Raw genomic sequence first — 12,631 nt, forward strand, 5'->3', positions numbered from 1 at the left:
TGTTTGTTTCATTTTCGGTCACACCTTGCCATCACAGGAGCTAATTTGTGGTCTGCTCCAGGTTACAGTGTGAAGATGACAGACGTGTCCCGCCTCACTCCCCCGCCCCCACCTCTTCCTACCTCCCCCCCCGGTCGCGTGGCTCCCACTACCCCAGGTGTCTTCCCCCCCCCACCACACACACACACACACACACACACACACACACTTTTACTGGCGCACGGATGCCATAAATTTGACTTTTTAATGAAGGGCCGATGCTTTGAATGCCTGCCTCCTCTTTCTCCTTTCAAAGGGGAAATTGTTTAGAATTATTTCTCCACACTTCTAAACTGATGTGCCTCGTGGGATTACATTATTGGAGAAAAACAAATCTTTCATGTTTCAAGGTAGGCTATGCCCCGGTAATCGTATCAATAACGCTTTCCTTTTGTTCTCCGGGAAAAGTTGAACGGCGCAATTGTTCGGAAATTGCAATTACCGGCGACGCTTCGTTGGCTCTACCCTTTGTCTCCGTCGTAATGTGGCCTTACACAAACTTCAAAGTGGAACGTATGGTCTTGTAATAACCCAGTAGCTATTAAATAGATGTTGGAGTACACACTGGTGGCTACAGCTAGAAAAGGAAGAAGAAAAAAGTACAACTTGTGAAAATCTTCAAAGAACCTTGTCAGAGCCGTTTGATATTTCTATTGTTTTGGTTAAAACCATGCGAGGACATGGGCCTCAAATCTCCTTTCCATGTTTATGAATAAAGTCAACACTAAATAGCAATCCCAAATGTCAAATACTACTTTTTTTCAGAAGGGACTGCTAATCTGTTCCTTGTCATACACAAGCCTTACTAGTCAGATTCTTTTCTATTACTTTGCTATCTAAGCTTACAGAGGCTAAGTCTCCCTGTGCCTCCTAAGACCTAAATGATGTACTATCCGAATTTCTTTTTCCTCGTTGGCAAGTCGTGTGCAATCATCAGGTGTAGCCATTTTCCCCATGATCCCTCCCTTCATTAGATCTATTTAAAACCAATGTCGGAGTGGCTTAAATTTACCCCACTTATGTGAAAGCGCCGTGAATTTAACAGGACGCAATCCTGGCGGCATTAAATGGTTTTAAGTGTGTTATTCCTCGACTATAGGAGGAAAAAAAAAAGAGAGCCTCCTTGATTAACTAAACCCTCTCAAATGTGATGGCGTGCGGTAATTAGCCCTGCGCGGACTTGAACGTGGGTTTTAAAGCAGCCACTCATCCCATGGCCTTTATCTTCTGCTGCTTCCCGGAGAATAAGGTCTCCCGTGTAAGGTTCCTCCACTGAGCAGTGACTCTCTGGTCTTAGCTTAGCCTTGTATCTGTGTAGTCACTCTCTGAAATGGGCTTGTCAGGGGGACCTAAAACCTCCATTAAAAGTTTCAGTCTATAATAGGTATTAAAAAGCTGTAGGAACACAAAGAGGAGTACCAATTTTCATTAACATATGAAGCACTTATTAACTTTGATCAGAGTGCGGTGAAGTAGCAAAGCCGCTTAAAGGCGCAAAGGTCAAGAAGTTGAATGCCACCAAAGACTCAGCCATTTGCCTTACCCTTGCAGAAAAGGGACTCCCCAGATAAGTGCGTGGAGCACCTTGGCGTCCCATCTTGGTCTGAGGCTTGGGAACCTCTAAATTGGGTGATGGTTGACCCCGTAACCCGTTTAGTTAATGGTGTCGTGGCCCCTCGATGGTCTTTGGTGCTTTCATGGATGTGGTTTGGAAGATGCTGGTGGTATCACATAGAGGCCTGTTAGCCCTTAATTTGCAACATTAATGTGAAATTTCACTGAAAAGGAGAAGTGGCATACAATACATTTACCTCCTAGCCCCTGCTGTATTATCTACATCAGTGGATCCTTACCTTTTAGGCCTATGACCATCAACACACACTTTTATTAGCTTGCTACTACCCTCATCACGTGGCATATGTCTTTTAAAAAAGTGATTTTATTCCTTGGAGTATTTCAAGTAGTAGTTTCAGAGGGAAAATATTTTACTAGTTACTCTACTACAGTTATTAGAAAGATTAAGTTACCTTGTCGGTTCAGATTTAAGTTACAAAACACGTGATCAACACATAAATATTGATGCATTTGTATTGAATGAATACCCAAAGTAGTTATAATAAGCCAAATCTAGACTAAACTGGTCTATTAATAAAAAGGGTAAAAGCGTAATGAATGCTTTTACTTTTGTTACTTTAAGGGGAGACAGCAGGTGAATAGGGTGAACAACCTACCATGTCAATAATACAATTATTTTGAAAATGCATGTTTAAATACAGAAATGAGGCACTATCTTATTAAATGAGTGCTGATTTACATATATTTCCAGAACAGAAATCTTAACATTGGATTAATCCAGGTTCAAAATTCTTGTTTCATTTTGTTGACATATGAGCCAAGGTTTTGATGAAGGGAAATTTGGATATCTTTTTGTATCACTCCATAAATGAGACAAATACTGTCAAAGTATCGAAAAGTATTTTTTTTTTTTAATGTATTTTTACCATTTTTTTAAGAATAAAATGTTCTATAATTAAGACTATGAATGATATGTGAATAAACCACTCTGTAAAAATCTTCTGACTATAGATAGGAATGAAAATGGAACTTTTGGTTTATGTAAGTGCTACTGAAGTGGAGATTTCTGGCTCAGAATGAAATACAGCTTAGCCTACAGGTAGCAGCTGCTAAGGTTGACATCACTCCACTAAATCTTTACATAAAAAACAGTTGTTTAATGCTATATCAATGCCCTGAATTTGGAATTTATAACGGTTAAGTATATTTTGATGATCATACTATAATAATACTTTGAGATAATACTGTACTTTTATTGTAGTAAACTTGGGAATAAAGGACTTTACTTGTGGTACATTTTTGTTAAACGGACTGAATGTCAGTGACACTCAACTTAAAGGTATACTATGCAGAAGATAGAAGGAACTGTGTTTAATATACATGGGATTAGAGGGTGTCTGCCTACCTATTGAGAGCTCTGTGAGAAAAAGGCCACATATCTAAAGAAATAACCTTGGCTTTTCCTTTTGATTGAAACAGAACCTTTCCTCAAACAGCTTCTCCTGCTCGGTACAATTTCACATTTATGGAGCTCTGCTTGTGAAGAGTCCACAGGCGATTCCACAGCAAAGATTTATACTCTATTGACACCCCCGGCTCCATAATTGTAAGAAAGATACCTTTTTTTTATACCGAGTGGCATCTTTTTTTTTTTACTGAAATTGTGAAATTTCACCTTGCTGTTTCACCCCGTCTTTTATTGTTGGCTATCTGTGAAGTTCAGCACAGGGTGTTGCCACAAGCTGTTCCCTTTGTGCGCTCCAAGTGTTGTCTGATGACAAATGGCTTCCTTAGTTAGCTCTGACGGCAGATTTACATGTCATTTCATGTATCTCATTTCCTCCATGTAAGACGCCTTTATGCGAGGTAAAATGACATGATTTTTCAGCTCAAACTACTTGTTTCTGATGCTGTTGTGAGCGTTTGTGTATCTAACTAGTGAGAACATATTGCGCTCTCCTCAAATTACAAAAGAAATAAGAAAATCATAATGCAGGCAGGAGCATTTTATCACAGTGGAAGTGAAGAGTGAGAGGCAGGGACTGCACGCACGGCGCTTAACACGGCGAACAACAAACCCACCTTGACCCCTTGAATAACCTCTCGGTGGGCAATTTGACTTGCGGCGGTCAGAGGCGTACAGTAACCAACGGAGAGTGGCAGAATTAATTATGCCACTCTTTGTGCACCACAGAGGCAATCAGAATCCCCAGCAACACGGGACGAAGATCTCCTTGGCGCTTTCGCCACAGCTGCCGGTGCCCAGAATGGCAAATGTGGAATTTTAATGCACAGCCGATGCTGGAGAATATGGGGAAATGCTAATTTGCGGTGCGATAAGATGAATCGAGTCATCCCTTTAGCCCCATTTGACTCAGTGGAGGAAATTAATCATTAATGTTTGTTAAGTATGACAATCTAACTGGGCCAGATCTACATGCTCAGAGACTGAGGCAGAGCGAGATAAAGACCCGGGCTGCAGACAGGGAGGAAAACTGCCAGATTCTGTAATGATGGGAATTTATTGGCATTTAAAGAGACAGTGGCAAGGCATTTCACTAATAGCCTCCCTCCATTGGAGTGCCTCTCTGCCTGCCACAAATTGCACGCAATCCAAACCTATTTTTCAGATAGCAGGGAAGTCTTACAGCTATGCTTGACTTTGGTGAATAAGGTTGCTTCCTGGATTGGACTTTATCTGTCGCAGCGTAATCTGCATCAACAACCCAATATGCAATATCAACAGACTAGCACTACCACTGGTGGTGTTAGTGGGGGGGGAATAACAGGCGCGGGCGACCCCCCCTCCTAATATTACATTCTGAAAATCACTGCCGAGCTCAAACACTAGCAAAGATTGGGATGGGTTTAGGAAAGTGGCAGCGGGTTAAAGTCATCCAGCCTCGAATCCAGTAACACATAGAATACTGTGCAATCTCATATGAAGACTTAAAAAATACTTATACTCCATTTTGCAGGAATTGCGACCTGTCTCTGGACTCAGTGGTCAGGATTAGAGTGCTCTGAGCTCCTTAAAGTCGCATGCAAGAGATTGACATTTTCAAGGGCTTCCTTGGCAGAGACAATGCTAAAAAGGGGGAGGGGGGAGAAAAAAACCAATATGACTTTGTTGCTACCTTGCTCCAGGAATTGTTTGTGTAAATCGCCTATAAGCTTATTGACCCGGACGCGTAGCGCGCTGCGTGCCACTGTGATTTGGCTAGAGAGCTGTCCTTTGATAGAGCGGCGATAGGGCTGATTTTAACAGCTCACTGGCTCCTCTTGCATGCCCGCCAACCCTGCGCCCAGCAGGCCTCCTCGCCTCCCCAGCACCCCCCACCCACCCACCTCCTCCCCGTCCCTTCTGTTCCGTTCAGCCTTCTCTCACTCGACTTTAAGTATCTCCATTTGATTGCGCGAGGAATGGAGCCTAAGCCAGATGTAAATTATGATCCAGTTGATAATGTAGAGAATGATCATTGACAATCTGTCTCCCTTGATAAGACGGTAGAGGGTTTCAATTCAAATGACGAAACAAGGCCGAATCTCTATTACTTACTGTGGACCTCTGCGAATGAAATGGAGCACCTCAATCAATCTGTTTCTCTATCACAAAGGTCAGATCTCCTTCGTCGTTTAAAACCATTAAAAAAAATGGGCCCTCCACATTCCGTCCGTACTGCAGGTTTTTTTATCAAATCGTGCTGTAAGCAAAGGAGTGCTGCTCTAGCACTTCTTCCTCTGCCGCGTGACATTTGTGCAGGAAAAACTTCATCAAAGCCCTGTGACATTGTTCCCTGTGAGGTTGCCGAGGCGATTGTGTTTAAAATGCAGTGCAAACTGCGCTAGATAGAAGGCAGAAAATCCTTAATCACTGCTTAATTAAGGAATCATCTTGTAGCTTCATTTCCCGGGCTGTAATTAAACACTTCCAATACGTTTCGTTACAGGGCTTAACATGTTCGCCTGAGATCAAGGTAGTGCCTTTAATGTTATCTCGGCAGCTTTTTTTTTTTTTTTTTTTTTTTTTTCTAACTCCGCTCCATTGGAACGAACTGTTGATACGCGCCTTTTGTTATCCTCGTCATAATACGAGCCTGGTTTGCTAAAGAGGTTCTTCGTGCCCAACAATAAATAGAGGGGGAAATTTAGTTGAGTGGGCTCCCTGATAATGTACTAGGGAATGGGAAAAGAGCGGGGGGTGGGGGTTTGAATTGCCAGCCCAAGCAGACACTTGCATAAGCAAAACTGGGTCATAATGACCTCATGTACTGTAAGTAGGACATTTTCTGCACACTTCCCTTCAGTATCTCTTTTTTTCCCCTTCGTATACGTCTCCTCTTTCAGCACGAGGCAGAAAGCTGACATCCTTTTGGCAATGTTTGCTACCTTCTTTGAAGTGAGCCACGTCAAAAAAAAAAAAAGCTAAACAAGCATGGTGTGTGTGTGTGTGTGTGTGTGTGTGTGTGTGTGTGTGTGTGTGTGTGTGTGTGTGTGTGTGTGTGTGTGTGTGTGTGTGTGTGTGTGTGTGTGTGTGTGTGCTTGATCTGGAGATTAACCTAACTGAGGACTGGACTGACGTAGTGTGTGTCCTGTGGCAGTTGTCGCTGAAAGTGTAATGACTAACACTCCGATATGTTTTTGGGAAGCTGGGGGGGGATTCAGATACAGATGTAGTAAACAACCATATGACAACCACATTCATGTATGCTCTATCACATTTGGTATGATTTTAATTATATGCACATGCTGTACAGGATACATCATTACGACGCATTGTTTCTGTCATATTGATATTTTAATCTACACGTCAATCCTCTTTTTCTTCCTTGTCGAGTGTGTGAAGTGTAGTAATCCATTGTAGTAATCCAGGCCTGTCCTTGACCGTTCACTATTGGGGGGGTTTAAAACATCAAAGGGACGAAAACGATACTGTGACAAAAGTGTTCCTCCACAAACTATCAACCGCCACTACACGCCCCGAGCAGATTCGCTATCACTCGCCCGAGTTAAGAGAGACGACCGGTGCGTCAGCCACTGTGGATTTATTCAGACCACCGCACCGGGGGTTCACCTACAAAGCACTGATTTATGTGCCTATAAACTTTGAGTACAAACTGTGCTTACTGTATACATGCAAGGAAATAGATTTCTTTTTTTTCTACAGTCAGTGCATCTTAGAGTGCCAAACAATCGGACCAGTCAGTGTTCTTTTCTGCTGCACACTCGGGAGGCGGAGTCTGTTTAACAAGGTCTTTAAGCACTTACATCCTGGAAAGAGATACCCAAATATCCCTTAGCGTGGTCTGTGCGAGCCTCGCGACTGTAAATCAGCCCTACATCCTATAACACACATTCTCGCTCGCTCCACAATAGATCAAACGGTAATAAATAGCCACCTCTCTCCCACACATTGCTTTCCTTCCTGTTCCACGGGGCTTCCTCCTGTTCCTGCAAACACCCATGGGAACTCCTTTTTACATAAAAGTATGCAGCTGGACCTGGTGATCTCACAGCAAAATAGACATATAACCAACTATATATACACAGTCCCACACAATGACTATGGCTCACATGACTTCAGATTGTGACACTTAAATATTACAGTAAAGAGATCCCCCAAATCCTAAGAATCAACCCTTTGGAAGGGCAGCACAGTCGATAATGCAGTGTTTCATTAAATTAGGAGTCTGAGCATTACATTTGGCTTGAGTGCTTTTATCACTTTGTCTTGTGTGCTTCATAGGACTTCTTTTTTTTTTTTATGCCCTGCAGGAGAGGAAGATGGCAACCGAGAAGCAGGAGAGTCGGAGATGGACGGGCAGGGCGAGAAGACCAGGCATACCGCCGTGGGGCCCGATGACTGGGACGGTCCAAGTAAGAGAAGTCTAAATATCACTTTCCTAGATAGCTCATTCACAGGTCGTCAAATACGGACGATCGGGCGGGGGCCCTAAGAATCTTGATACGAGAAGACACTAGTCACTTCTGCTAAGCGCGGGAGGATTTCTTGGTGGATGGGACAAATAAACACAGGGCTTTGACTCAGATGACCAGCTTTCTTTTCCTGTGTGACACTAAACCTTTAGTTATTTTAACTAAGATGTTCTGTCACGTGCGCTATGTCAATGAGTCGCTTATTCTGCAGTTATTTTAACCCAACCCAATATCTAACCAAGTAGTTCTGTTGCCTAACCCAAATGTGGCCATTTCACGTAAACCACATATTACAGCCGAGTGTTAAAACTACATTTAACAACCACATTTTACAACTACTTTTTCCAACCTTTTCTTACAGCATTTACCACGTGTTAGAACATCAACTGTGTGTTACAACCACATGTAACATTAACCATGTGTAATGTAACGTTCACGACGTGTTACAACCCATTGACACAACCACGTGTTTCACTATTAAATACTCGTGAAAACGTTAACTGTGTGTTACAGCGTTGACTGTGTGACAACCATGTGTTACCACATTACCTATGTGTTACAACAGCTTGTTACAACTGTGTTTTACAACATAAGCTCTTTGTCACAACAAAGTGTTGCATCCACATGTTGCAACCACATTAACTATTTGTTTCAACCGCGTGTTACAACCCTGTGTTACAACCATGTGTTACAACCCTGTGTTACAACCATGTGTTACAACCCTGTGTTACAACCATGTGTTACAACCATGTGTTACAACCATGTGTTACAACCCTGTGTTACAACCATGTGTTACAACCATGTGTTACAACCATGTGTTACAACGTTAACCATGTGCTGAGATCTGCTTCAAGATACTTTGCAAAAGGCTGCTTCGGCCTATGCAGCAAAATATGACGGGTAGGTATCAGATGACGTTTGACAGTAGTTACCAATTTGCAATGCATGGTGCTTAGTTTGAGGTTAAGTACAGTATTGATTTTGGCATTGAATAGAAAAGGAGCAACAGGAGCATTTATGGACACTTCTGGTTCAAAAGTAAAGTTATGTTCGTCATAGCAACTATAGATGGACAAGTGACTCAGAAGTCTGCATGCTACATAACAAGCCACTTTAACTCAATGCACACCCACCAGTCTGATAACAGTACATTCAATTACCAACAATTGCTTGCTCAAAGAAAGCAGGAAAATCTTTGAGAGGAGCATATAACGCAAAGCAGATGTAGCTTTTCTGAAGTTTACAACACATTTTTTTTTTTATATCTTGTGTTGCCCTTTTACTTAGGTAAGTAACTTCATCAAAGTGATGGATAATACATTGAACAAGATAGTTGCACAGCAATTACTGCTCAGCAATAGCCTGCACACACTCTGCTGAACACACAAAATATGATTCCAGTTAATGCATAAAATGACCTCAAGAATTTATTGCAGGTACATGCGTTTGAATAAAATAAAAAAAAAATAAAAGAATGAGAGAGGGAGATAGAGAGAGGTAGGGGGTAAAAAGAAGGGAGAGAGAGAGGGAGAAAAAAGTGGATTTGGGCAAGTTGTGCTCGCTGGCTCGAAGCCCCCTGGGGTGTGTATTTTATACTGACAGTGAATCAGTGTTATCGCACCTATCAGATAATGCATTTATCATTAAATTTCACATTTGCATTTAAATCTGGGGAAGGAAATGAGCATTGCTGGCTAAAGATAAGAGCGCTGGGACGACAGTAATAAACCATCACTGTGATCAGTCAGGGGACAGGGCTGAGGGGGTCAGCTCTGAACTATGGGGGCCGTGACAAAAAGAAGGCATCACATGCGGGGAAAAAACGGGCCCTTTTGGGCGAGAAAAATGCTGAGCTTAAAAATACCGCTTTGAAAAGGAGCGATGGATGTAGCATGACTCGATGTACGACTGACTGTAATTATCCTCCCCCTTCTACTTAGCCATCAGAATGAGAATTAGAGGCTCAGAAACACACTGTTGGACAGGCGGTGGACAGCGAGTGTTTTACGGGACTAAAGTGTATCTTGCGTACAGCCAGCGAGGACGGCTGAACTTCACAGGAGGTGATGTGAGACATGAGGCCCATTTCATGTTTTACTAAACCACTGCGTGAGTGGCTCACAGTTATCGAGTGACATCCAGTTTGAAGACTCTATCACTGTGTCCTCATCTCTAAACTGAAAAAAAGATCAACTTAGCACATGGCTGCATCCAAGTTAAAGCAACACGCTAATATATACGTGTACAATAAAGCAGGGTTTGTCATAGAGAAGCACACGGATCCTGTTCGTAATCAACATGTAACCACGGATATAACTCTGTCGACATCTCAATGATGTGATGATTTACACCAAGGCACTCGTGCCCCCCCGCTCTGTTTTCTCAATGGGCGCAGCATAGAGTGGGCAGAAATTAATCTTGGTGCATAATAATGCCATTCACTCTCCCATCATGGCGGCCATGAAAGGTCATTTCCCTTTTTAATTTTCCCCATTGTGCTGGAAAAGTCAGATGGGCATGTTGTAATTTGAATAAAGAGAGGGGGGAATCAGACAATCAGATAGGGACATTTGAATTGACATGACTTCCTGTTCAGAGCGATTAAAAGCAAATTTATTTAGTTTGAGACTGTCTCCCCTTTAATCTCTTTGTAAATGCTCAGATAGTTCCGCATTCAAAAAGTTCTTTGTTATTCTTTGGCTTAAGTTTAAGCAGGTGTGATAACCATCTCAAACAGATAATTTTTAATCACTGCGCGTGTGCATCTGAATAGGATGTGCAATGGCCGTTCCATAAAAAAAAAGAAAAGAAGGGAACTGAAGCCTTTTAATGAGGTGGGCTAACTCGGAACATGCCCACCTGCTTTGGTGATTCTATTCAAGCACCTCCGTGCCGTTTTCCCTTTTGCTGAGTAACAACAAAAGCCTTTACAATCTACATCCTTTAATTGAACTTTTTTTTCTTCTTCTTCTTGTCCCTGCATTTCATCTCCACTTTCGTAACTCATGTCAAGTGCTGTCCGCGATTGCCCCGTGTTCTCTGATTGTCTCTCTTGTCTGTAACGGCAGAGAAGCGTACAGAATGACTCACTATTAATCTGATATAGCTGCTGTGCAGAGAGTGCCGGGTTCTCTGATGTGGAACACCCAGTGAGTTCCCCTTTCTCTCCCCTCGTCTCTCTACAAGTATGTCCTTAAGCAGAATCTGCACACTGATCTTCTGTCTCGTGTTCATTTCTCGTCACGGGTGTTTCGCAATCAGCCGCTGATTTGGGAGATAGCGCGTTATGCTATTCTATTCATTTTCACGGACTGGCGCTGATAGGAATCTGACTCCGTCTCTCTCGTTCTCTCCCACTCGCTCTCCTCCAGGCTAATTGGGAGTGGTGTCTGTTAGCTAGCTAACTCCGCTAATGAACTTGTTCTCAGCCTTATCTAAATGCGTGCTCGTGTAAACTACACCCCCTTATGAAAGTCATGAAAATCCAGGGTTCGTTAAGAGCTGCTGTAATTATGATCACTGCCATGTCTGCTGAAAGTGTTCAGCCTGCAAGATACCATTTGTTTCAGTTGCCTTAAACTATCGGAACTGCACATATTCCAGTGTGGGTTGTCCACTAATGATGAAATGAAATTGTGCTGATTACATATATAACACTACATTGGTTGAAAAGCCCTGACCTTGCATTCATTGTAACGTTGCATGTACACATGAACACACTCTTTCAGGCTAATTAAAGATTCAATTTTACAATTGTTAAAGAAAACAATACCATACAGCTTTATTGACTTTAAAAAAATAAACATTAATAAAAGGGTTCAGTTTACTCATAACAGCCCATCACCCTGTAACCCTTTTAGGCTCTGGGAGAAGCTTCCCAAATTCTAAAGAAAATAACCCAGATGATGTCATCAGGGTTATCTGAACTTGAGCTTGGACTGCGGGGCTGGACAGTAAAGGTTGCCAGGTCACCAATGGCAACCTTTTTAAGAAATTGGCAACCAATTCTCGTTCCTTTAAACTTTAAAAGGCGTCGGCATTTAAAAGCAGTGACAGAATATTGTATTCAAGTAAAAGTACTTGTTTACTTTAGAGAAATTTTACTACTTACCACTAAAAGTACTGTGAAAATGTTCTAAAGTAAAGGAAAAAGTAGGTAGGTTAAAATGTACTCTAGAGTTAACATTACAGTTTTACATTAAAATAAGGGGGGGGGGGGGGTATTTGTAACAACAGGTAACTTGAAGAACATCTTTTAGGTTACAAAAGAGATTGCATTAAACGTCAACTTAATCAACATCATTAACAAGCTCCCTTATGTCCAAACCAACAGATGGTCACTCTTCAGTTTGTGCATACAAGTGGTTATCAATTATATTAAAAAGCATCTGCCTTCCTCAGTGTATACTAACAAGAATGAACCAGAACAGAGACAAAACTCAGACATGACACAAAAATGATCAACAATACAGATCCTCAAACTGCTCTTACAATCACCAGTGACACAAAGCATCAACGAAGCAGACAACTGGGTCATATAAACGATATAAACTCCACAGGGCTGCAGACGCTAACACACATATTAGAGCAAAGAAGAAACTGCACAGCTTCGCGCACATACACACACACACACAACTAAGTTGCTAGGCAACGAAGCGAGTGTGCTTCTGTAGGACTCACCTGTCTGAACGGCACCGCCAGGTCCTCCGTCGTGTATTTCAGCCATCACAGTCTAAGCTAAAAGTTCCTCTCTAGAGTATCCATCACTAGCATGTAAGCATTTAGCATGCTAGCTGGGTCCAGCATTCCTCAACTGCACAGGTCACGAGCGTAGTGGGTTTGTCCCTCAGCGTGTGCAGAAACACACCTGCAGCTTCTTCTCTGGTGCATTTGCCGATCCATCTACTTTCTTCTGTTACATTCTCACAGACTTTATCAGGACTTCTGTTTTCATTGTAACAGATGCGACTTGAAATACAAGCATGCGCTACAGGTATGATTAACAGTACTCACGTGAAAGTAGGCCTCAAATGACTGATTTTAAAAACTACCAAGAGGAAGTCAAAGGCGACTTTGTTAG

At 42.2% G+C, this 12,631-nt stretch overlaps 1 protein-coding gene across 1 annotated transcript in view; it reads left to right on the forward strand.

Annotated features, from left to right (window-relative positions):
* zfpm2a (zinc finger protein, FOG family member 2a) overlaps window positions 1-12,631 on the forward strand; it is a 120,826-nt gene that overhangs the window by 32,488 nt on the left and 75,707 nt on the right. Inside the window, exon 3 of the mRNA XM_054621880.1 lies at window positions 7,390-7,491. Within this exon, the coding sequence (XP_054477855.1) occupies window positions 7,390-7,491 (102 nt within the window). The remainder of the gene's footprint in view (window positions 1-7,389; window positions 7,492-12,631) is intronic.

Source organism: Anoplopoma fimbria, chromosome 20, assembly GCF_027596085.1.
Source record: "Anoplopoma fimbria isolate UVic2021 breed Golden Eagle Sablefish chromosome 20, Afim_UVic_2022, whole genome shotgun sequence".
Taxonomy (NCBI): Eukaryota; Metazoa; Chordata; class Actinopteri; order Perciformes; family Anoplopomatidae; genus Anoplopoma; species Anoplopoma fimbria.